We start from the raw sequence: 24,066 nt of genomic DNA on the forward strand, positions 1-24,066 counted from the left end.
TTCTAAAAAAATGAAGGGCCTCTCAGTAATACTACTACTACTACTACTAATAATAATTTCTACACCTCCAAAAAAGGCACCTCGCAGTGGTCTCTGCTCGTGCCCTAATGTTAACAATTTCTACAAAACCAATAAACTTTGCCGAAGTCACTGCACTGGCCCTATTAAGATTGACATTCTAAAAAAACCAATAGGGATCTTGGAGCGGTCACTCCATGGGCCATCTTGTCTTATGATTGGGTATGAATTTTGGGTCACTGAGTCCTGTTTGAAAATGGCATGGGAATGCATCCTCAGCTTTTATTTGAAAGACAAAAGACTGTCTGGATTTCATAGCAACACATAGGACGAACGTCACATGGTTTGTTGAGTTTCAAACAATATTGCACAATCATGAGCTTACATGTGGTTTCGAAGTGAATAATCAGCTCTTTGAGGGCAACCATATTTCAATAAGGCACGCAAGAAAAAAAAATATTTGCCTGATGGTATTAGACAGGGATTGCAAAGGATTGACTGTTTGGGTTGGTTGTAATTCAAACAAACGCAATCATCCACATTTAATATTGCACTGAAACATAAAATTACGGTTACTGCCTTTAGGGAGTGCTGGAATTCATTTTCTGATGGCAGTTGTTCCAGAAGTTCAGCAGTCTGTTGTCTTTATTGGCACAGAAGTCTGTGAAGTCTTTTAGCAGGCGGTCAGCCAGCCTCTCGTCACCCAGAACACCAGTTCTCCATGCTTTTGTCAACATTGTGTTGTAGGCCCAATAGAAACCAATTCGATCGTCAACACTGACTGAGCCCTGGCTGTTGGACGTAGTGGAGTTCCTGCGTCGTCTTTGTTGCCCACTGGTATACTTTCGTTTGGAGTATGGCAGTTGGAGCAGAACGGTGCCTAAAAGAAAATGGACAGAATGAAGCATCACCGTTACAAGAAAATACTTCCATTCTATAGAACCTTTGGAACCAACCTGTAACATGAATATATTGGATCCTGTTCTCTGACGGATAATTAAAAGTTGAAGCAGAAAACCTGTCCAGCACGAACCCAAATCTGGAAAAATATTTATGTCGGAATGTTACGCATTTGATTACGAAGACTGCTCTTGTAAGGTTTGACATCCTCATCATTATTACTGTGGTGTGTGTGATGAAAGTAATGTGTTTTATTGACAGTAAAATGTAAAAAGAAACAAATTATGTCAACTTGCATCATAATGTTATCTGTAGATCGCTGTTTTGATTGGAATAAAGAAACTCAACATAACTCTTGTGAGCTAATGCATGTAAATGGAGTTACTCAGAACAAAGCAACATTGTCAACAAGATTTTAAGCTTTTAAAAGCTGAGGAAAAAATGAAACAGGTAAAAATGGTGATTTGACCTCAAGCCTAAAATCATCTTTGAAGATTCTATCAAGCTAACGTTTCATCCCTTGAGGCGTCGTCTAGTTAAAGTTTGTAATTGATGGCGGTTTATAATTGATATTTGTGCTTGGTGTGTGTGTGCATGTGTGTAAACATGTGTCCTTAGTTTTTGCACCATGGGGGGGGGGTTAAATTCTGGGTTTTATTTGTGGGGACCTCTTGCATTTGTGGGGGCCATTTTGGTGGACCCCACAAGTTCAGACTTTTTTTTGGGTCACCACCTGCTTTCAGAGGTAAAAGTAGTAATGATGAAATGTTTCACTGGATTGATTGATTGATTGATTAGGCTATCTGCTGTGATGGTTAAGGTTAGGGACTAGGAATAGAAAGCTATACAACAGAAAGACTTCTTTGTGTGTGTGTGAGCATGTGAAATGGGAAAAGAAGGACAAATTAAGCCTTTGAAAGAAATATTTGCAGTGGTGCCTTAACACACACATCATAATTCTGAAACCACAACCATGAACAAAAAGGTTAGTTTTTTCATTCAGCTCAATGTTTACCAATGAAGCACCTTGCAGACATCTGCTTGCTAAAGTTTGCTAAAACGTAAAAATGCAACCTGTGTTGAATTCAACCAGCCAATTATGTGATTTTAGATTGAAGACACGTAATGAAAGTTCACATTTCTCGTGAAGCCCTTTAAAACTGCAATGGATGTTTACAGACTAGGCAAAGGTTGCAGGCCTATTCTTCTGCATTGTTGGAATTTTTCACATTGAATAATATTGCTGTTTTAAGATATAAGATGTGAACAGCATTTGCAAGGATCGTTCAGTCAATACACCCATGGAAAAAGAAAAACCTGAACAGTATGGCCTCTTGAAAGAGCTGCATTCTGTCCCAGTAGGTCTCTGGCTCGAAACCTGTTTGATAAACACAATATAAATGTAGAAATTTTATGGAGAGGGTAATAGCTGTCATTTATTGCGATTGTGTACCTTCAAAAATGTTTTCGCTATCGTTCTTGATCAGACAGTGAATATTGAGGCAAATGAAGACTTGAGCTCTCAGAGGATCTCCATATAGGTGTGATGTCAGCGCGAACGGTCCCTCCAACACAGGCACTAATAAGAAACCACAAGATGCCGCTTTCCGGTGCCAACCTTGAACCTAATAAAAAGATCAAAACAGACTTGAAAGATGATAGTGAAACCTTTACTTACAGTAGATTGATAGATAACCAGACAGACAGAGCTAATTTAACATAAGTATGTCTTTGTGCACTTGACCACGTCCACCAATTTGCAACACCTGCACCCTTTTCAGAGAGGGACTTTTCCTGCTAAAGGGACATGTCCTTCAAGCGAGAGCAGAGCAATTTAAAAACTGTAGATGTGGCAGACACAACTAATGGTGGGGGACATAGTCAACCCACTAGTCCGGTTAGCATTAGCCATAAAAAGCCTACTAAACATGGTGAGGTTGACAAATTCAGCCCCTTTGCTAGCCCGACTCCATTTCGCCCCTGCAACTTAGTTAATACTACTACTACTAATACTACTAATAAAAGTAAAGATATGATGTACTGTCGCGTTCCTTATCATGGATTATGGACATGGCAGGCCTTTGTTGGAATATTTATATTTTAGTTTTAGATGATTAGTAAATACAGTGTTCCCTCGCCATACTTTTTGAGGTCTCGGGTATTCACTTTTTTTTTAAAGGCCTGTCACTTCACACCTAATAATGCACTGCAATGCTGCGTTCACACCGAACGCAAACGGGGCGAAAAAGCAGACGGTTTTGTATTGCAGTCAATGTAGTTTGTGCGACAAGGGGGAACTGGACGCCAAGCGACAATTTGGGCGCGACTGGAGCGACGCGAAACTGATCGTGACCCGTTGCCCCAAGTTAAAAAATTTTCACTTTGTTAGCTCTGCGTGTCACGACAGCCCATCAGCTAACCAACACGGCTAGCTGAGCTTTCAATACAAAAACAGAGCCAAGCAAGAGCATGCACCTGGCTTCTAGAATGGCAGAGGGGAAACTGCTACGTGCATCATTTACTTCCTTTTGTTGAACTGTAGTTCCTGTGCCAAGATAGCGATAGTGCGGCATTGATAGTACAGTATTAAGCACATCTTTGGACACTTGACTGAGACATTGAATCTTTTTTTTTTCCCAGTCAGATGAGTATAGCCCCAAAGCAAGGGACACACAATGTTTAACAAAGAAGAAGAAGAATAGTACCATAGGAGAAAACATTAGCTCTGCTACATCCCAAAAGAAAAGTGAAAGTTCTCAGTGGGGCTCTCCTTTCCAGATCCACTATGAAGTGCACAACAAGCTCACCCCCCACCCCTTGCGCGAATATGTGAAAAAGCTAAATGCCAGCAGTTGACATCCGGCCACCGAAAGCCTACCAAATGAGCGTAACAATGCAATATTACCATCTCAGAGAGTACGGCTGCATTGACAGCCATCCAATGAAGTTTGATCTCAAAGGCAGAATTCAAAGAGAAGTTGCCATGGTAATAGCAGGTGCACCATTCAGTCCTACCCCAGCGATTATTAGCATCCACATTCAAAGTCACTGTCTTCTGCTCTGGAACTGTGGTAGCTAAGGAATACACAGAGAAAATGAGAGTCAAATGACATGACTGAACAGGTGACAATTAGCATGGACAAAGGTCCTGTAATGCTTCTCTTAAGCGTACTGAGTATGAGGAATATGCGCACATGCACATACACGTGTGCGTGCACGCACGCAGACACACACACACACACAGTTTTATATATATATATATATATATATATATATATATATATATATATATATATATATATATATATATATATATATATATATAATATATTACTATATTATATATTAAATATATAAAAACACTTGATACTTGGGAACTGTATAATACGGGCCTGATACTGTATATTTTAACACCTTTACAGACTTATTTAGTCCTCATTTTATGTTTGGTTCTAAGATATACAGTAATATCGAGGGCGGCATGGCTCGGTGGTAGAGTGATCATCTCCCAGCTTAGAGGCTGTGGTTTCGATCCCCCGACCATCAAGACCATGTCAAAGTGTCCTTGAGCAAGACACTGAACCCCCAGTTGCTCCTGATGCTGCGTCATAAGTAGGTAAATGACTAGTTTGTGTAAAGCGCTTTGAGTACCCAAGATAGAAAAACACTATATAAGTGAAAGTCCATTTTACCTTTTACCATGCAATCTAATCAGGCTGTATGTATCATACGGTAACATGCGAGAGGAATTTATCAAAGTAAGATTCATATATGAATGGAGAGTGCTCCGTAGGGAGAAGTCACCAGCGACTATTTTACGTTGCAACTCGCCAAGCTCGTCTTACTTGAATCATATAGTTTGGTGGTGCAATTTCCTGTCAAATGACAATGTATCTTGCCCAACATTTTTGTAAAATTTTTGTTATCTTATTTTATATTATAAAAGAAAAAAACAATTTATAGACCGTTTCAAAAATTAGCAGTTATCCACACGCTATTTTTGTGGAAAAAGGCATGTTCCTTTCAAATTGGAGACCCCTAAATCGGAATCGAATGAAATTGTGAGACAGTCAAAGATTCCACCCCTAGGAAATACATTCTGGACATGAATTCAAAAGCCAATGTTTTTACTTTTCATGAAAATTAACAACACAAGATTTGCTAACTGGACAGCTCCAAAGTAAAAGTTATTTTTCAATAAAGCTTAGTTTCTACATGTTTAACTCACAGGGAGAGTCATAGTTACAATACATTAGAGGCGACTGGACGTTTAAAGTGAAGCTTGTAGCTGACCAAAGATGATAACAATCAGAGTTTACATTTGAAATTCCAATCCTCTCCTGGCCTCATTGGTGACACGTGATTGGTTCCTAGAGCGACCATGGACCATCTTTGGTGAGCCACAGGCTTCACTTTAATTAGACTTCCGGCCACCACTAATATAACCGCGGCTTTCTGTGAAACTACAAAGGGATGGGAAAGGATAACAGTATAGTTTCTGTGAAAGGTGTAGTAATTTAAGATTTAGGTAAATATGTGTACTGCAGTAGTTTGAAGTCTGAGGAGTGCCCGTGGCAAGTGCATTTATAGTTAACTCGACTGTCCGGCATGCAGGAAACCTTCACCACACATCTCTCCGCGATATAGCTTTTTACACCCCCCTCCCCCGCCCCCTTCCCCATAAAAAGAAAATCTGTGATGCAGTGAGGGTGCGATAGGCAAAAACTTGGACCTAATGCATAGTAACGAGGAATTGTGGCATCAAATGGTACTATTTGAGTTGGACCCCGATTGGCTGGATGTACCTAGCAGTGCTGCTGATTGACTGCGTCCTCCAAAGCTTCGACTAAAAGAGCTATGCCTGCTTGCATAAGAGACTGGTCGGCTTGGAAGCCAGGGAAGGAGGAATGCTGGGAGGTCAGATAATGGTTGCTCCTCCAACACAAAGGCCACTTCAAACCATTTTCTCTGAAATTGGGCAAAATCTTCCAAGGCTGTGGTGGACCAGCCACAAGCCTGTGTTGGGGGGAGCTGTGTGGCCTGGCCTGCTGAATGAGAAAGAAATGTCACTTGTGTAATTCTAGAAATTTTGCACACTTTGGTAAGTGATTTAAACCCACTCACCATCCTTCTCTGCCACAATCCTATAGACGTAGAACCCATAAACAAAGGTCCGCATCGCATCTCCAGATGCATGGGCCACCAAACCTTCCTCAAGCATTTTCTAAGAGGACAAAGGAGAAAACAAAAACACATGTTTGATATTCTGAGAGATGCCCTCAAACAAAAATAATTGGAAGTATTGTGATTTTTCAGCAGTGGTCAGCATGTCTGCCTCACAGTTCAACCCGAGTTGAAAGGACCCGAGTTCAAATCCACCTCACTCCGGCTTTCCTATGTGGAGCTTGCATGTTCTCCTTGAGCCCGCATGGGTTCTTGGGGGGGGCACTCTGGCTTCCTCCCACACGTCAAAAACATGCATTCATAACCACCCGTAACCGCCATAGACTCTGTTTTTTTCCCCTCAGCAGCCCGACTGATGAATGACTCAGGTGTACCCCCCAAGGAAGATGTTTCAGGACTGATTTGCACTACTGTACACTTACCTGCACCTGCACTTACTCAGTGCCATTACTATTCCCACTGTTGATTGTATATATCAGACATGTCCAAAGTCTGGCCTGGGGGCCAAATGCAGCCCGTGGTCAATTTCCATCCGGCCCGCAGCCTCCATCATAAAATCAATAACTTCTGGCGCGCATGGAGAATTAATACATTAGGCAGCAGTGCTGATACCTGCGTGTGCTAAATGCTGCCATCTATATGCTCAATTAGGAACAGCAAATTAGTATATGAGTAATTGACTGTATGAGCCCCTAATTTTCTAAAATGGCGACAATCAACAAAAGGAGGAAAGTTGAGCTGCAGTGTGACGCAGTGAGCTGCGGTCAGCACCAGCAGGTTTATAGCCAACTTTTACTGACAACTGGATAAGGACAAGTTTCCAAGAGATTCGAACATTCGATAAGAAAATGCTAAGCTTGTTCGGTTCCACGTATTTGTGTGAGAAGACATTCTCGGTTATGAACTGAAATAAGAGCCGTGTGTGGACTCTGCTATCAGACTCCCACTTACAAGACATCTTGCGCATCCATATTACTGACAAAGAGTCATTTGTCCTGCACTCCAGATCTCAGTTTCACCCATCACACTCATGCGGACAAGTCATTTTTCATTTACGATAAGTATGAAAATGTTTTTTTTTTTTTTTTTAAGTTTTCACTACAGAATAATGCCATTTAAAAATCCAATAAACATTTATAGTTACTAATTTCATATTTTAAATGAGCGCTGAACTTGTTGATATGCCGATTGTTCAATTCTCTGTTATTATGTTTAAAAAATTCTATAAATATTAAACTGCCATGGTGAGATATTTTTTTAAGTTTCAAATGTAATTTGCACCCAAGAGTACATTTACTTCTGTTCAACTGTTACGAAAAAGTTAGTGTTAAAAAAATGTGAATATTCAATTTCAATATTTAATGTCAATTCATTTTTGATATGCATGTTTCAAATTAACCAAAACACATGCTTAAGATATCTGAAATTTAAAATAAAAAAGCAAATGTTAAGCACAGAAACGGCTCGCTGAAATGTATTTAAATTAATTGCTGTTATATGTAAAGAACGCCTGCCAAGGTTGGCCCCCCAACATTTTTAACACACTAAATCTGGCCCACTTTGCATAAAGTTTGGACACCCCTGGTATATATCACGTTTGACAAAAATGGCGATTAAAAGAATCAATCTTAATCTTAATCTGAATCCCAAATTACTCCCTGCAATTTATTATAAGGAACTGGAAAAATTCTAGTTCTGTAGATCCGCTTCATTTTAAGTAGGGTTGGGTAACAGGATTTGGGTATTGACTGGTACCCAAACTAGTAAATTGATCTACTGGAACCGTCAAGATTTAAAAATTTCAGTACAGTAGGTCCCTGGTTTATGAGATTAATCCATTCCGCGGTTGGGATCGTAACACGAATTCGCCGTATGGCGGGCAAACCTATGTTAATTAGCTAACATGTGTAAAACCCTAAGTGTTCAACATAAGTTGCACATAAGTAATTTGAAATCTCAAATTCCAGTTAAGCCATTTTGGGGAGCAAAAAGTACATTATTTGTACAGATGCTTCACTATCAAAAACAAAACACTTGTAAGCACATACACCCGTATTTCTGCTATGGTGGCCAAGGGGGGGTTGTATTAGCTTCTGATGGTGAAGGCGCATTTTTGGGAATACAGTGATCCCTCGCTATATCGCGGTTCCTCTTTCACGGCTTCGCTGCTTTACAGTGTGGATATTTTTCCTATAACTCCTATAACCGCTCGAGTGCGCTCAGCTCAGCACACACACACGTTACGAACATGCTAGGAAGCACATTGATTGACAGCTTGGTCTCTGGGAGCCGATCACTTGACTCGTAGGCTGAGAGCAAACACACACGTCTGTGTGCCTACATAGAGAGCAACGGAGAAATGCACAGCATTGGAAATCTGACTTTTACCTTGATTTCTTTTGTAATAAATTGAAATTTCAAGTGTATTGTTATGATATAAGAGGCTTCACTTTAATTCAATGTCCAGGCATATATAAAAATCTTCTTGCTCAGAAAAACAAAGAGCGCCAAGAACTACCCATAACAATGTTCTTCTCTCAGAGAAAGGCTCCTGCACCGAAACAGTAGAAACAGAAACTAAAGCAGAGCAGAGTCCAGGACGAAGAGGCACAGCTGGGACTGTGAAATAGGCGAGTGACAATGTTTAAAACCTTGTATTATTATATTAAAATGATTGTTTTAAACAAATTTTGGGCTTTAAAACAGGTTTTGATTTTTGGTTTTATTTTATAGTTCAGTATTGCATTGTAAAATAATAAAAAAAATAAAGCTGACTACTTCACCCCACTTTGCGCGTGTTATTTTTGGAATGCAACCCCCCCGATAAATGAGGGAACATTGTTATGCACATCTTTTTGATGTGCATAGTGCAAGGTCCATTATTGCAGGACAATATTTTTTTTAATATACTGTGCGGACCTACTGTGTAGTCATTTAATTTAAAAATGCACGACAACATGACACATGTCCTTTGAGTTTGTACTATGGAACTGTGGGTGTTGGAAGAGAAGCGGAAAGACGTTGGTACAAAAACCCATGTTATATTGTCAGCGAAACTGTCCTTAAGATGTGCACACAGTGATTTATTTTTGTTTGTGTTGAAATTAAAATGTGCTTCGGACATATTAATGTGTTAGTTATTGTTACATTATGTTAGTATTGACTTAAATGACTCATATTGGCCTACATTTTGTTTGCAGTTTTAACTGTGTCTCACGATTTTGGAGCATCATCGCTGGAGAAGGAGAAATAAATAAAAAGGTGGTCAGTCTGAACTCTGTCTGAAAAATGGCTTTTCTTGGCAGATTACTGTACACTTACTGTATATTTAAGGATGTAAATTGAAATTTTTGAAAAAACACTGTGCTTTATGGATGATAAGGCATTTAAATCAAATTCAAATTGCCAATGAACTCATCAGTAACATGTGCGATGGAGCATAACTGTTTTTTTCCACCCACTGCTTCCAACATATTGCACCAGAATTTACATAATATAGTTTTAAAGACTTCACAAACACACCGCCTAAAATGTAACAATGCTATGTTAAAACGTGGAACATGAAAAAAAAAAAGGAGAAATATTCGTATTTGGAGAAGCGATATTGACACTTATAACAACCAAAATTATTTGGATCACAGTCAACATTTACCTGCATAACATCAACAGCCATGCTCTGTGTGGTTACACCCTCAACATTTGTGACTAACCAGTGGATGACCTCAGCACTTATGAAGCAGTTGAACGGTAGGCCCCTCTGTTCTGGGAGCAGGAGTACACCAGTCCTATGTAATCAGACACAATACAAACAAATCAATTGCCACATGTCCATTGCCCTAACAAAATATTTGCTATCTGCAATTTTGGGGCATTTTTGTCTTTACAGTCACACCCATAAATATTGACACAATTTTTTAAATGAATTATTAATAATAATAATAATAATGATTGTCAAGTGTTTTAGCTTCTTCGCTGGGCTTGTCCCACACTTGAAGGGTAGTAACAAAAGCTGAGCGTCAAACTGGGTTCCACTCAATGACCAGGCTCGTTTTTCCTTTTTTATTTTTATGTTTATTTTTCTTCAATCCTTGTGTTATGTTGGTTGGTAAAGGAGTGTCACAGATGAGCCATAGCCGTAGCCGCACACATGGCCATAGGCATAGGCTTACCCATAGGTAAAAAACTTTAAAGACAAACAAAAGCCATTAACTCTTTCCACATTCCTTATAAAAGCAGGTACACAATACTACATAACAGAATACTCCACAACGCAGAGGAACAAACGGGAGCTTACTGGCTGTCTGCTCAGTTTTTGCTTCGGGTTCAAATAAAACAGCTCTATGATAATTTAATGTCTGCGCCTGACATTACCTCGTGGTGCGATGGCATCTATTGCCGACTGCCTACTAGTCACGGCTAGGGAATTAGTCTGTTTGTTTCCATTGATTACGAGGAGCTGCGTGATTAACGTGCTCGGCTTGCGCTCACGTGACAGCTGTCAAAAAAGGGGCGTTCACCGTGACAATAATAATAATAATAATAATAACAATAATAGTAATAATAAGAATGATAAAAATAATAATGATGCATTTGATTTATGTCATGCTTTTTCTTTTGTGTTTTTTACATTCTATATCCGAAAAACACAAAGGATCTGAAATAAAACAATCAATATGTGCTTGAAGTGCAGACGCTGAGGGTGTTTACACTCAAACAAGATGAATGGTTTTGGATTTACAACACATTCAAAATGTGTCTTCCACTTTCAAGGATTAAAAGTATTTGGACAATTAGTTACACAGCTGTTTCAAAAAGGAGTTTATGTAATTCCTTCATTGTTTCACTCACAAGAGGCAAATAAAAGGCCTGGAGTAAATTTCCAGTGGATTATTTCATTTCCAATGTAGTGAGGTTATCTCTAAATACGACGTCAATGGAGCTGTTTGTACTTTTAGTGAAAAAAGTAGACATTGGGCTAAAACAATCCATCAGGGATATAGAAAAAACATGATCCATCCATCCATGACTCTATCAATTATCTTCCGCTTATCTGGGGTCGGGTCGTGGGGGCAGCAGCCTCAGCAGCGGAGCCCAGACTTCCCTCTTCCCAGCCACTTGGTCCAGCTCCTCCGGGAGGATCCCCAGGCGTTCCCAGGCCAGTTAAGAGACATTCCCTGCAGCATGTCCTGGGTCATCCCCTCAGCCTCCTCCCAATGGGATATGCCTGGAACTCACCAGGGGGGCGTCCTGGAGGCATCCTAACCAAATGCCCGAACCACCTCAACTGGCTCCTCTCAAGGCAGAGGAGCAGCAGCTCGACACTAAGTCCCTCCCCGATAGCCGAGCTTCTCATATTTTCTCCAGGGGAGAGCCCAGACAGCCTGCAGAGGAAATTAATTTTTGCCTCTTATGTCTGGGATCTCATTCTGGTCCCACAGCTCGTGACCAAAGGTGTGGGCAGGAACGTAGATAGGCTGTAAAATCGAGAGCTTCGCCTTTCAGCTCAGTTCTTTCTTTTCCACAACAGACCAGTACAGACCATGCCATACCTTGCAATCTATTCCGCCAGCAAGAATGCCGGAAAGTGAGCATGCAAAAACTTTGCGAATAAATTTGCTAGTGTGATTTTTGTATTCATTTAAAATGATTACAGTATATATCTGATCTCTTGTTTTGAAAGGCTCGTTGCGCCGATGACGCGCGACCACAAATGCTCACTTGACTTTTTCCTTCTGTTCATAATGAAAGCCAAAGTTGTGCAGAAAGTCTCTGGATGAGCAACTGTTAAACCATGGAGAGATGAATGGCTGGAAACTAGAATTTATTCTAAGCGTTTTTCTGTGCCACGAAGGACATTTTTGCAACCTGTTCTTACCGTGCTATTAGGCTTGGTTATAAAACAAAGATCAATGTCAAGATGACAATGCTTTGGAATTAGAAGAATTAATAAATTGCCAATGTTCTTTACTGTTTGTAATGGTTTGTTTTGATCTTGCGCTACAGTCAGTAGCGTGTAGTGCGAGAGCTGTTCCAAACACTTTTCATTAGATGGGAAGGAAACACAGCACTTGTACTTCTTTGGGAACGGAACAGCCGATAAGCGTTTAGTCCACCACTCATTTTCATCTCCCTTCAATCCAGTGTTTGCATTAGAAATAACTGGCGCTTCATTCACGTGCTCTTTTCATATTTGCAAAATAAAGGAAAATTTGGGGGAAAATGGGGGTAGGAGTGGTAAATCTTGCACGACATTTAAGTGTGCTTCAAGCCATGACAGATTTTGGATCAAAATAGGTAGGTAAGCAAATGCACGCAGTGAAGCACACCATGTTATGCATCGGTGATTTCTGTCGCACATGCAGACCTGCATTTTTTAAATACAGGGAGTTCCTAACGTTTCATGTTTTTGTGTGTAACATTTAGCAATTCTATCTTTTCAGGTTAAGAAATGCATAGCTATTAGCTAAGTTGTCCATGAAGTGGAAGGTGTTTTGTCCGCCACTTCCAATCAATGAAAAATGAACTCTACCCCTGGCTTACGGCTTCTAAGGGGCACTGCAAATTGTTCTGCTGGGAATGCCTTTTGTTTTTAAAGGATCGATTTGGAGCTACACTGGATTTGTAAACTTCAATTGTTTAACCAAGGCAGCAACAAATCACCAAAGCACGGCTGGACACACGCACTACAGTGCTTTTAAAAACATGTTGGGACACCCGGGTGGATGTACAGTATTGTACATCTCAGTTCGAAAGTAAAGAGAGCTCCTCAATGCGCTACGATGTTTTTAAAAAACCTTTGGGAACACCCAAGTGGATAAACTGTACTTCTCAGTGCGAAGAGAAAGACAGTATGAAGAGGTCAAGACAAATTGGGAGATATTGAAAAGACTGATCGATTGTGACCGCCGTTTGTTTGTTGTGCAAGCCTTTTCTTTATTTATCATTTCAATTTTAATATGTTTGTGTTTTTTTTTCATATTCAAGTAAGAGTAAAGAAATAAAATGATGTTCTTATATCAAACTGTGATTTGTAATTTGGACTTCACAAAATATCATGGATATTTATTTTAAATTATTATTATTTTTTTTAGTTTTGCCAGTGTCACATATAATGACAAGTTTTAATGGCTGATGCGGGTTTACTGACATTTAAAAGCTCAAAAAATAGCCTGTGTAGCCCAGTAATGCGTACGTGTGTGCATGAGGGGTATTTATTCGAGAGTCTGACGTCACAGAAGGCGTATGTGTGAAACTCACAGATCGGCACTGATATATTCCCGTTTTTATATACTATTTTCAAAAATATCTATTAAAAATGAAAATCACATGATTGATTCCTAGTTGTTGCACTTGATTTGTCTCAAATATCAATATCAAAAATATCAAATTTACAGTACTTGAGTTTTTATGCTAGAAATTATGCTAGAAATTAAACAATTTTAATAAATGCTGCCATCTTGTCGAAATTACTGTGCATTCACCCACATCAACAATTTTATACAAAAACACTTACGTGGGATTTTTAAAGGCCTCCAGTATTTCCAAGAGTGTTGACGAAGACGAGAGAGAACATTCCTCCTCTAGAAATTGTCCATTGCTCCCAGCTAATCTATAAAAGATAAAGACATATTGATAAAATATATGGATTGAAATGCAGAGGTCAAGATTTTTTGAACATAGTTTTTACCATATTCATTCAACTTTTTAGTTCTAATAGCATGTGCACACACAATCACAATGCTTCAGAGAACAGGGAAAAAAGTCACAATGCCACCTTTTTTGACTATTACTCTTATACAATTCTGTAAATTCAAAAAAATAATCCATTCATTCAGCCATTTTCTATGTTAGTTTGATCGCATCCACCTGTCCTCATTAACCTGCTTCCCTTGTGTCAGCCAATCAGCTTTCTGCACCAATAATGCCTTGTCCAGGTGGTCATCAATGCCTCGTCAGTTTGGAATGTATTTAGTTTCCTGTTTTCTTTCAGTTCTTGTTGGGTCGTTGTTGTTTGCTGTCACTGTCACTTTATTGTTGTCTGCGTAATATGGAGGGTGTTGTCACAATGACACACTGTGTTGATATTGTATCATCAAATACTGACACCAGCTGGACTTTAAAAATCCCTGCATGCAACTCACTTGACAGACTGAACTGACACTGATTCGATGACCTAGTGTTTACAATAATATAATTCAAGTCATTAAATAATGTATTATTCCATATCTTTGAATGTAAATAATAGGGCTGAGTGATACTAACCATATATCGATATAGGGAAATACAAAGTGATGCAATACACATATTGCAATACGACATTCATTTTCTCATACATCGCGCATCGGTTTTGAAACGTCTTAATTTTGTATTATTTCGTTTTTCATATCAATCCGGATTGGTATCTCCGCAGTGGCTTTTGTATCATGATTTTTGTCATATTATAAATCATTCCAAGCGCTTCAAAAACACCTCAAAATGTTACAATAGTGTTGCGTTTATGGTGTGACGAGAGAGCGATGAAGTAAAGGTGGTAGATTGTTGTGTTGTTTTTAAATGTAATAAAAGTGACTCTCAACTGAGATGAGCCAGTTGAGGCAGTTCGGGCATCTGGTTAGGATGCCTGCTGGACGCCTCCCTGGTGAGGTGTATCGGGCATGTCCCAGTAGGAGGAGACCCCAGGGACGACCCAGGACACACTGGAGGGACTATGTCTCTAGGCTGGCCTGGGAATGCCTGGGGATCCTCCCGGAGGAGCTGGAGCTGTATTGACACACGACTGCACAGCAACCCACAGCTCAAACCACCTTGTGAAGTTTGCTGACGACACAACAAAGGTGGGCCTCATCTCCAACGGCGACGAGATCCACTACAGGAAAGAAGTGGAGCTTCTGACCAGATGGTGCAAAGACAACAACCTCCTGCTAAACATCAGCAACACCAAAGAGATGGTCGTCAGCTTCCAGAGGCCACACCCAACACCCCCCACTGACCATTGATGGTGCTGCAGTGGAAAGGGTGAGCAGCACCAAGTTCCTGGGGGTGCACATCAGCGATGACCTCTCCTGGACCACCAACACTGCATCTCTGGCCAAGAAAGCACAGCAGCTTCTCTACTTCCTGCGCAAACTGAAGCGGGCAAGTGCCGCGCCACCCATCATGACCACATTCTACAGAGGAATCATCGAAAGCATCCTCACCAGCTGCATCACCGTGTGGGGCGGGAGCTGCACCAACTACAACAGGAAGGCTCTACAACGCATCGTGAGGACAGCTGAGAGGATTATTGGTGCTCCAATCCCCTCCCTGCAAGAGCTGTACACCACCCACCTCAGCCGCAAAGCCGTCACGATTGTCACCGATACAAGCTACCCTGCACACAGTCTGTTCAGCCTCCTGCCCTCCGGAAAGAGGTACAGGAGCCTCCGCTCCCGCACCACCCAACTCAGGCACAGCTTCACCCACCAGGCCATGAGACTGCTGAACTCTCCCCTCTTCCCACCCGTGAAATTGCTGAACTCTCTCTCCCCTCCTCTCTCCCACATTCAGCCCCAGCCAGAAGAAACACTTAGTTGGCAGACAAAGTTTAGGTCATTGGACCCCCCCCCCCCCCCCCCCCCCCCAAAAAAAACCCTCAAACTTTGCTCATGCACTTTGCTGCGGGCTCCAATTCGAGCCAACGTGTAGGGCCGTCTACCCCGGAGGGCAACTTCAGCCCTGAAAGAGGAACGGACAACAACACATTACCATTCGCTTAAATGGCAAACAGCAGAAAAGAAGGACAAGCAGCAGAAAAAGAAAACTCTCCTGTTCAAGTTGTCCACAGTAAGCTCTTGTATGTGCTCCCAGGAAGTGCAATAATATCCGAACAGCCATATTAACGAGCAATAGAATCTCATGTTCCGTTTAATTCAAATGGGAATTTTGAGATTTCAACTTTTGCTTTGTTTTATTTCGTTTCGTGTTCTTTTCTATGCTAAGTCATTTTTGTGATATAACGGGAAAAACGTACAGAAGCAACCGTATCTTGCACTGTATTTGATAAATTACAATAGATTTCTCCTTTGTTTTTGACGTATATTTTTCACCAATGCGAGTAACGTCACAGATCTGTTTTGTTTATGGCTGAAGAGCACTGTCACCTGTCCTGGAACTTGTGGCAATCTTTGTTTCCCCCCGCGCTGCTCTATAATCCACAAAGACATTCACAAGCAAATGTGAGATGTGGATCGTTTCAGAGGTTGCGTCGCGTTTTCAGACGAACGTACTTATAAACGCAGTTTGGCGGGTTTTTGCTGTGTCAACGCAGTTCAAGCGTTGGTCATGCACTGTTTTTGTGATTGTTTTAAAGCAGTACACGCACCGACTCGGGGGTTGTTCTCTGAGCTTAACGCACACATTGGTGTTGCCAGACCCATCACTACTGCATAGTCTGTCACCCCCTCGTAGTCTGTCATAAATTACCTTCCTGTTTTCTTCTAGTCTCGTTTCCCCGTTGTCTGCAGTAAGTTTATTTCTGGGTTTTATTTTGTTACTTAGTATACTGTTTTTTCTTTGTTTTGTTTTTTTACTTTGTTCCCTGGCTTCCTTCACCCAAACTAACTATTATCTCGAGCCCGCCAGCCTTCCTGCATCCATGCACTTGGGTCTACAACACCCCACAACCATCACACTCATCCTGAACCATGACAGACCTGAAATGATTTCTAAGGTAACTGTAACTCTAAGTGCCAAGCGTTATCGGAAAAGGCTACTCCTAGACTGCTGGTTGAATTTTAGCATTTTCACTCATCTTTCAAGGCCGACAGAATATTGTGTGTTATGTCTAAGTAAACATGGGTGGTGGTATATAAGAGATTGATTTCAATTCCTTAGAATTAAAAACATTTAATGTACTGTATGTGTAGTATGTATGGCTTTCTTCCCCAACGTGAGCAATGCTGCCATCCACTTTTCACAGTTATCACAAGTGCTCAATTAGCTTAATATTTAAATAAGCACCTGGCAAGGATGTCAGCGACCCTTTCATAAAAAAAACAAAAAAACAACAAAATGTATTTGATGAGAATTTTATGATTTATTATTTTTATTACTATTTTAAAAGACAAGAATTCTCATCCATGGCATTGAGAGAGTTAAACAAGTTGAGTTGTAAACATATACTTCTATTTCAAACTCCATTTCTATTTCAAACTGAGACTCCAAAAACAAAAACAAAATCATAACAAAAAAACAGTCATGGCACCAGATTAATAATAGCTGCCACCAAAACCACCTCAAATTGGGTGTTACCTGGGGTCATTAGTAACAGCAGTTGCTGTCTCTCCTGTAGACTGTACAGATGTTCCAGCTGCCAGTCCCACTTGAAATCTCTTGTCCATCCCTTCAAAGTATTCAGCAGTGAACTATATGAAATAACACATCAGCAATATCATCATCAAAGCCTACAGCACCATCTTTATTTCTTCCACAGTAGTACAGTTACATATAAACCATACAACTAAAATAATGACTTTAGGGTTACACCAGGCAAAGAAGTCTGAAGAAACACTATGAAGATGAGCGGTTTTAGATAGTGTTTTCCCTCATCTATGAATTGGCCTCAGGAGCCATACTTAGAGGTGGGGGCCGAAGACAAACGCCTAGTGGATGGGTCTGAAGTCAAGTCAAGTTTATTTATATAGCTCTGAATCACCATGGTCTCAAAGGGCTTCACCGGTGTAAAAGAAATACAAATACACAACGGCATCCCCTCAACAAAGTGCCCAGAAGAGGAAGGAAAAACTAAAAAAAAAAAAAAAAAAAAAAACTCCCCCCTTCGCGGCTCAACGGGTAGCACAAGATGCCGAGTGCTAAAAATAACATGTTGTGCCATGTTAAGCAACGCCTTGCCACAGCTTCGTGTTACTTTCTATATTTGTTTGTGGCAGATATGTGCGCCATTATGCATGCAGTGGTCTTGACATTGCTAATCCACTGAGAAGAATTTGAAACTCTTCTCTTTCATCTGTAAATTCTTCAAACATTAAGCCGCATGTAGGAATGTCACTGATATGTTATGTGCTCAGTTCTATTATTGTTAATGTTTAATTTATGTTACATGCTTCGTAAAGTGCTTGGTACCCGGTATCTGAGCAACTGTAATGTCCTTCTCAGCCGACAACATTTTCAGCCCAATGTCAGATGAAAAATTATAGCTTTTGCTACTTCATATGATCTGATCGCATAAATATTATGGATTTTCTGGGCATTAAATGGAAATAAATGCATCCACTCAGTAAACCTGAAAAAAGAATTAAAAAGATGAAAAAACAAACAAACCCAAAACAAAGCACCACAATAAACTGTGATCCAAAACAGTATTTAACAATACGGAAAATATACTTTTGTAGATATGGCATGGCGGCCCGGCAAGTGTCCCATATGCCCAAAAAAGGGATTGCGTGATTCATAAAGAATGAAAATAAATAAATGGACAAATGTAAAGTATCAATCTGAACCCTTTGGTACAAAAACAGCTATTGAATCTATTCTAGCTATACTTGGATGCATCTACAGAGCCTTGATAAATAGTGTCTTTTTTTTTTTTTTTTGCAAACCAGCAGATGTTTAAGACCTTGCATGGGACAATATCAGATTCTGACCTTGAGCAAAAATATCACGGTATCACAGTATTAAATTACAGCTCATGCACTATATGATGTTAAAATCTTTTTGGGTAAATAGCCATTTTTATAAATTGCCATTATAAAAACTGTTTTATTTTTAAACAAAATATATAACACAGCATTTGTTAAAATAACAAATATTTACCATGCTAATTCAAAATAAATATGCAAATAAAATTGAAACAAACGTTTAGTGAACAACACAGGTTTTGCTCACCAATAAACAAATGCATGAATTCGTTCTGACTGAACATAACCAATTTTAACTTAGTATACAATAACAATATTTAAAAAAATTATGAAATCATTCCACTATTATGTACATCAATTAATAGTACAATGTGGATTCTGTCATTTAAGTTGACTATTTCCAACTACTATGTGTAAAAATTAAAAGTACAATGTGGATTCTGTCATTTTGTGTTGACTATTTCCCCACATACGAACGCACGCACATACACTTGTCGTCAGAATTATTCAAACCCGTGTTAATTTTAAGTTTTTTTATGTTTGTGACAAAACAATTTTTTTTTGTTTCTTTGTGAGTCATATGTGACAACAAATGAATGAAACCAATACATTATTCAAGAGATTCTGAATTTCGATGTGATATTATTGATAGATTTCCAGAAAATGTTAAGTTCAAAATGTTAATGCAAATGGCGTCTGCCATTTTTCAAAATAAATATTGGCTGCTGTCAGGCATCTAGAGCGGCGTTCTCGTCACTGTCTCTGATCATGCTAGCTGTAAATAGTGCTGTAAAAAAACAACGTTCCAAAGGTGTAAGGTGTAACTCGAAACAAAGGCTAATTAGCTTTGTATTGTAGTGGGGCACATATAATTCAACCACGGAACTATTGTTGAGGAGTTCCAGAGGAAAAGTTAGTTGGAAGGCACTGAGTTAGAAGAGCAATGATGGCATGCTTTCAAATTTACTTCTTTGACGTGCATGTGCGTTGCTGGTTTTGACATATGAGTTGGAATGTCAATAAAAAACACCATTTTGTTATCACCAATGACTTCGCCTCGAACTCCAATTGATCCAGTATGATCTCATTTGCTTGCCATAGGACGGAGCGTCTGTGACTTTGTTTATGTGTACGTGCATGCATGTGTGAGGGGGGAATAGTCAACGTGAAGTGACAGAATCCACATTTCACTATTACTTGATACACTTTACAGACAAAAAACGAAAATGAACTGCTGCAGCAGAGGCGGACTTACATATGATACACAATGAGAGTTACATTTGCAACTACCCGTCAAGGTAGATGGGGGGGGGGGGGGTAAAGAAAAAAAATACTTACCGGTTTGGACAGACTTAGAGGGTTTTAAATAACCGTGACTTCTAAAACCGTGATGTATCGCCAATCCGGTTATCGCCACATGCCTATTTATGACACACTTATTTTGTGGTGTCAATTTTAAGAGAATGAAGGAAAGAAAACTTACCTTGTGTGGACTTTCTGCACTTAAGAGTTCAGAAACAGGTGTTATGGGCTTGGCCTTCTGCTGTTGCTCTTCCAATGTCCTTATAGGAGTAAACAAATTTTAAATAAGTGAGAATACATCGGGGTGAAAAACCCTGGCTATAGTGTGTTTTTCATTAAATCTCAATTTAAGCTTGGTTGAGGTTAAACATATAAGTTTGATAATTGCACCTTTTTCCACCACCATAGTGAATTTACAATTTTTTACAGTTTACACAGTAGAATTAATATTTTTTCACAATGAAGATGTTTATGCTCAAAGAGCAACAACAACTTTTCAGTGTACACAACAGTAAACAAGGTTTACAAGGACCCCGTTTAAGAATTTATGCAAAACATTACACATATTTGCAGAACTGTACATATATTACATATATACACATATTACATATTACATATATACACATATACACACACAGCTAATGATTATGGGGTTGATTTCTTCTCATTTTATTGCCCTGCCTTTTCAATGCCTACACTAATCAACAAATTAGATAAGAATTCAACAGACTCAATTAAAAACACAGTGATTGAATAAAAATATAGAACTCGAGTAAGTGCTATTTTGTTCTGATGTTCATTGCTAGATGATATGTTTCTGTAACTGAGTATGGTAATTAATATATATATTTGCTGTCAACAACAGTGCTGTGCAGTGCTCGAAATTTTAGTCTTTGTTTACAGTTTTGCAGTGTCAAGGCCTTTTCCACTGGCCTAAACAGACTCAGAAAAGCAATTTTAGTCATAGAAATATTTATTCATGAAAATTTTGAGATGAAAATATTATCCCTGGCCTGTTCTCTGTATGATGTACTATATCCGCTTTTTTTTTTTTTGCAGAGCTTCCAATTCCAGCGCATCTAAAAATTTAAAAACTTGGATTAAAAACATCAAAATTGTACATATATATTAAAAAATTGGTACCAAAATAGTATAGTAAGTGCTACATACGTATAATAAACATGTATAGAAACATGTATAGAATCAGAAAACATCAAAGAAAAAATATAGAATACCTTTGAGTGGCGCTTGTTATGGCCATATTCCCTAGTAAGGGTAGCCTAGGCTAGGCTAGCTTTGTATTTCTTGATTATTTCCAGCATCATTTCCATATAAATCATGTTTTTTAGGGTTAGGGTTAGGGTTCTCTCACTAGCAATCTTGGGACCCAAGGCTAACCCATTCAAGTTTGAATTAAGCAGTATAAAATGCACAATAAATACGGTTTTGTATCCACTCATGATAGAACAAAGCTTTACCGTTCCGCCATTTAGAAACGAGTGAGGCCGACCAATAGCAGACCACCATCTCCGTGAGGAGCCGCCCACCAATAGCCAACCAGCATTGTAGTGACATGTTGCACGGAGGCATTGAAAATAAGTGCAATAACCTAAAAACGGCTGCAGATAGAGACAAAACACCACAAATACAGCCTCTAGGGTCATGATAGTTGTTTTTGTCGCAAAACCGGGAAAATACCATAAAGAGGAGACGAAAAAGCTCAGTATTCCAGATAGCAACATGAAAAATACCTGACAACTAAAAATATTAAAAAAAACATTAATTCAATCAATACACAGAAAGTCATTCTGAAAAACGCACAATTAAATCTTTAATCATATCTTTAAAGAGGCAATGACTAAAATTTAGACCGTTTTCCATTACAGACAGCAGGAGGTGATGCGTTTACCATTGTCTGTAGCTATAATCATTAAATTTATTCCTTTATTCCTTTTTAATGAAAAATGGTCTAAATCTCTCACATTGTCCCTCTAAGGGGTTGCTCAATGTGGTTGGAGCTCAACTTAAACCGGGCTGGCGCTTTTGAACTTGGGTGGGTAGAACAATGACGTGTTTCTCTTGACCATTGTTCCCTCTAAGCTGCGTGCGTGCGCAATTGCGCACTGCTCGCATGTTGTCAGCGCACAAGAAAAACTATGCTGCGCATAAAACAAAATGCAATATAAACATATTAAATAATATCTAATATTAGACCCCATCTTATCTGATTAATTAGCCCAATAATATTGTTTTCTGTACCATTTTGCATCGTGTCACGAGTGACAAGTGTCCAGCCAATGATACGATAAGTTTCACTTACACTCTTCATCCAATCAACACATTGACAGAAACGTTCCCTGCTTATACACCCAGTGCAGGTTAGACACCAAACATTGCGGAGTTAAGAGATGCAAATGCTAACCTGTTTTCTTTGTGAAATGAACAAGAAGCGACACATCCACTCACCTAGCGAAAGTAAAACAGAAATGCACTTCTTTTAAGATGGAATGACTGTTGTAGTATATGCAAGTAGAACAAGCGGTGAAAGAGGGTGAGATTTTTTTTTTCTTTTTCACAACATGGCTCGTTTATTGCCATGGGGACAAGAGCTATATACATCACACTGTCATGTCTAAAACCCTTTGCTGCCCAGAATATAAAAATAATAATGGCAAACTTGTTGAAAACAAACAAAAACAGTTGTGATTTGTTAAGCAACATCGTGCGGGTTGAGACTTCTGGCTGCCTGGTTTACTTGTATGCTTGCCCAGGTGCAAATACAATATATATATATATATATATATATATATATATATATATATATATATATATATATATATATATATATATATATATATATATAAATCCAAAGGTCTATCTTTGATTCAATATAACGATAAATTAATTTCCACAGTACAGTCAGCCCCCGGCTTACGAGCATCCTTATTTGCGAACATTTCGCCTTACGAGCGTGGATCAAGGAGATTTTTGTCCTCCGCTTACGAGCAAACCTCTCGTCTTGCGAGCATTCCGACTAACCATCCATTGAGTATGTAGAAATGTTCTCGCCTAACTGCGTCAATATATTCAGCAGTTGCGTCATCTACAATCATCAACAGGTACTTATGGCGGTAACGTGAACGCTATTGGTCTTACAATCTCACACTGACTGTCTCACTCACGGTGTCTAAATATATTACCATTTAAGTGTAGTGTTTGTACAGCTAAAGGGAAAAACAGCTGACATGAAATTAAATGTGCCGATTGCAGGACAAAGAATTGTCATTGGTTTAAATGTGTGTTTTTTTTAATTAATTGTCAATACATTCCAACCGTTTAAAAAAAAGTGCGAATAATTATCAGTCAGTCAAGGAGACGCCAATATGCTATTGGTCGATTAAGGTCACCCGGTCTCACTCACGGAGATGCTATTGGCCGGCGTCACACGTCAATCACAGAAATGCCGATATGCTATTGGCCGAACGCCTTTATCTAGCTTGATGGGACAGGATGGAAGGAAGTAGACAAAATGAGTGAAAAACGGAATGTTTTGAAGACTTTGCAAACTTTATCTGTTAGACATAGCTTCTAAAATTACTAGCAGCGGTAAAGGAAGAAATAAGAGGATGATGTTTTAGTATCTCCGTGATTTGCACCATGACTGAAAGAGTTACTGTAACACTGTAAGACCAATAGCCTATAAGCGTTGCCGTATTAACTCAAGAGGTTAATCTCTGCCCCCTGATATGGCTGGTATTGCAGTGCCATATAATGGTGGCTTGACAAAACTGCATGTCATGTTAGGCGGCGACCTCCCGACATGCTTTGGTACAGCGCCAATCTTGCAATTCTGTGAGTTGTAACCAACGGTGAATTGACGCTCGAACAAGCAACAAGTGTGGTGCCTAGTAAATACAACACACACTACCTCCGCTCCGCCTCCGCCCAGCTCAATTCACGTCGGGAAAAACAGCTGACATGAAATTAAGTGTGCCGATTGCAGGACAAAAAATCGTCACAGGTTTAA

The 24,066-nt window shown here is 39.4% G+C and overlaps 1 protein-coding gene across 2 annotated transcripts in view; it reads right to left on the bottom strand.

Moving 5' to 3' along the window:
• Positions 1-262: 262 nt before the first annotated feature.
• depdc5 (DEP domain containing 5, GATOR1 subcomplex subunit) overlaps positions 263-24,066 on the bottom strand; it is a 74,260-nt gene continuing 50,456 nt past the window's right edge. Inside the window, exons 31-41 of one of the 2 annotated variants that reach the window (XM_088429797.1) lie at positions 20,221-20,299; positions 17,392-17,504; positions 13,616-13,711; positions 9,755-9,887; positions 6,043-6,142; positions 5,724-5,963; positions 3,824-3,993; positions 2,372-2,543; positions 2,236-2,296; positions 975-1,057; positions 263-898 (exon numbers count right to left, since the gene is read on the bottom strand). In XM_088429797.1, coding sequence (XP_088285923.1) covers positions 600-898; positions 975-1,057; positions 2,236-2,296; positions 2,372-2,543; positions 3,824-3,993; positions 5,724-5,963; positions 6,043-6,142; positions 9,755-9,887; positions 13,616-13,711; positions 17,392-17,504; positions 20,221-20,299 — 1,546 coding nt within the window. In that variant the 3' untranslated portion in view covers positions 263-599. Of the gene's footprint in view, positions 899-974; positions 1,058-2,235; positions 2,297-2,371; positions 2,544-3,823; positions 3,994-5,723; positions 5,967-6,042; positions 6,143-9,754; positions 9,888-13,615; positions 13,712-17,391; positions 17,505-20,220; positions 20,300-24,066 lie in introns of both variants that reach the window. The other variant, XM_088429796.1, reaches the window with a different exon arrangement.

The sequence above is a fragment of the Hippichthys cyanospilos genome, chromosome 12, assembly GCF_059441005.1.
Source record: "Hippichthys cyanospilos isolate Australia breed blue-spotted pipefish chromosome 12, RoL_Hcya_1.0, whole genome shotgun sequence".
NCBI classification, from domain to species: Eukaryota; Metazoa; Chordata; class Actinopteri; order Syngnathiformes; family Syngnathidae; genus Hippichthys; species Hippichthys cyanospilos.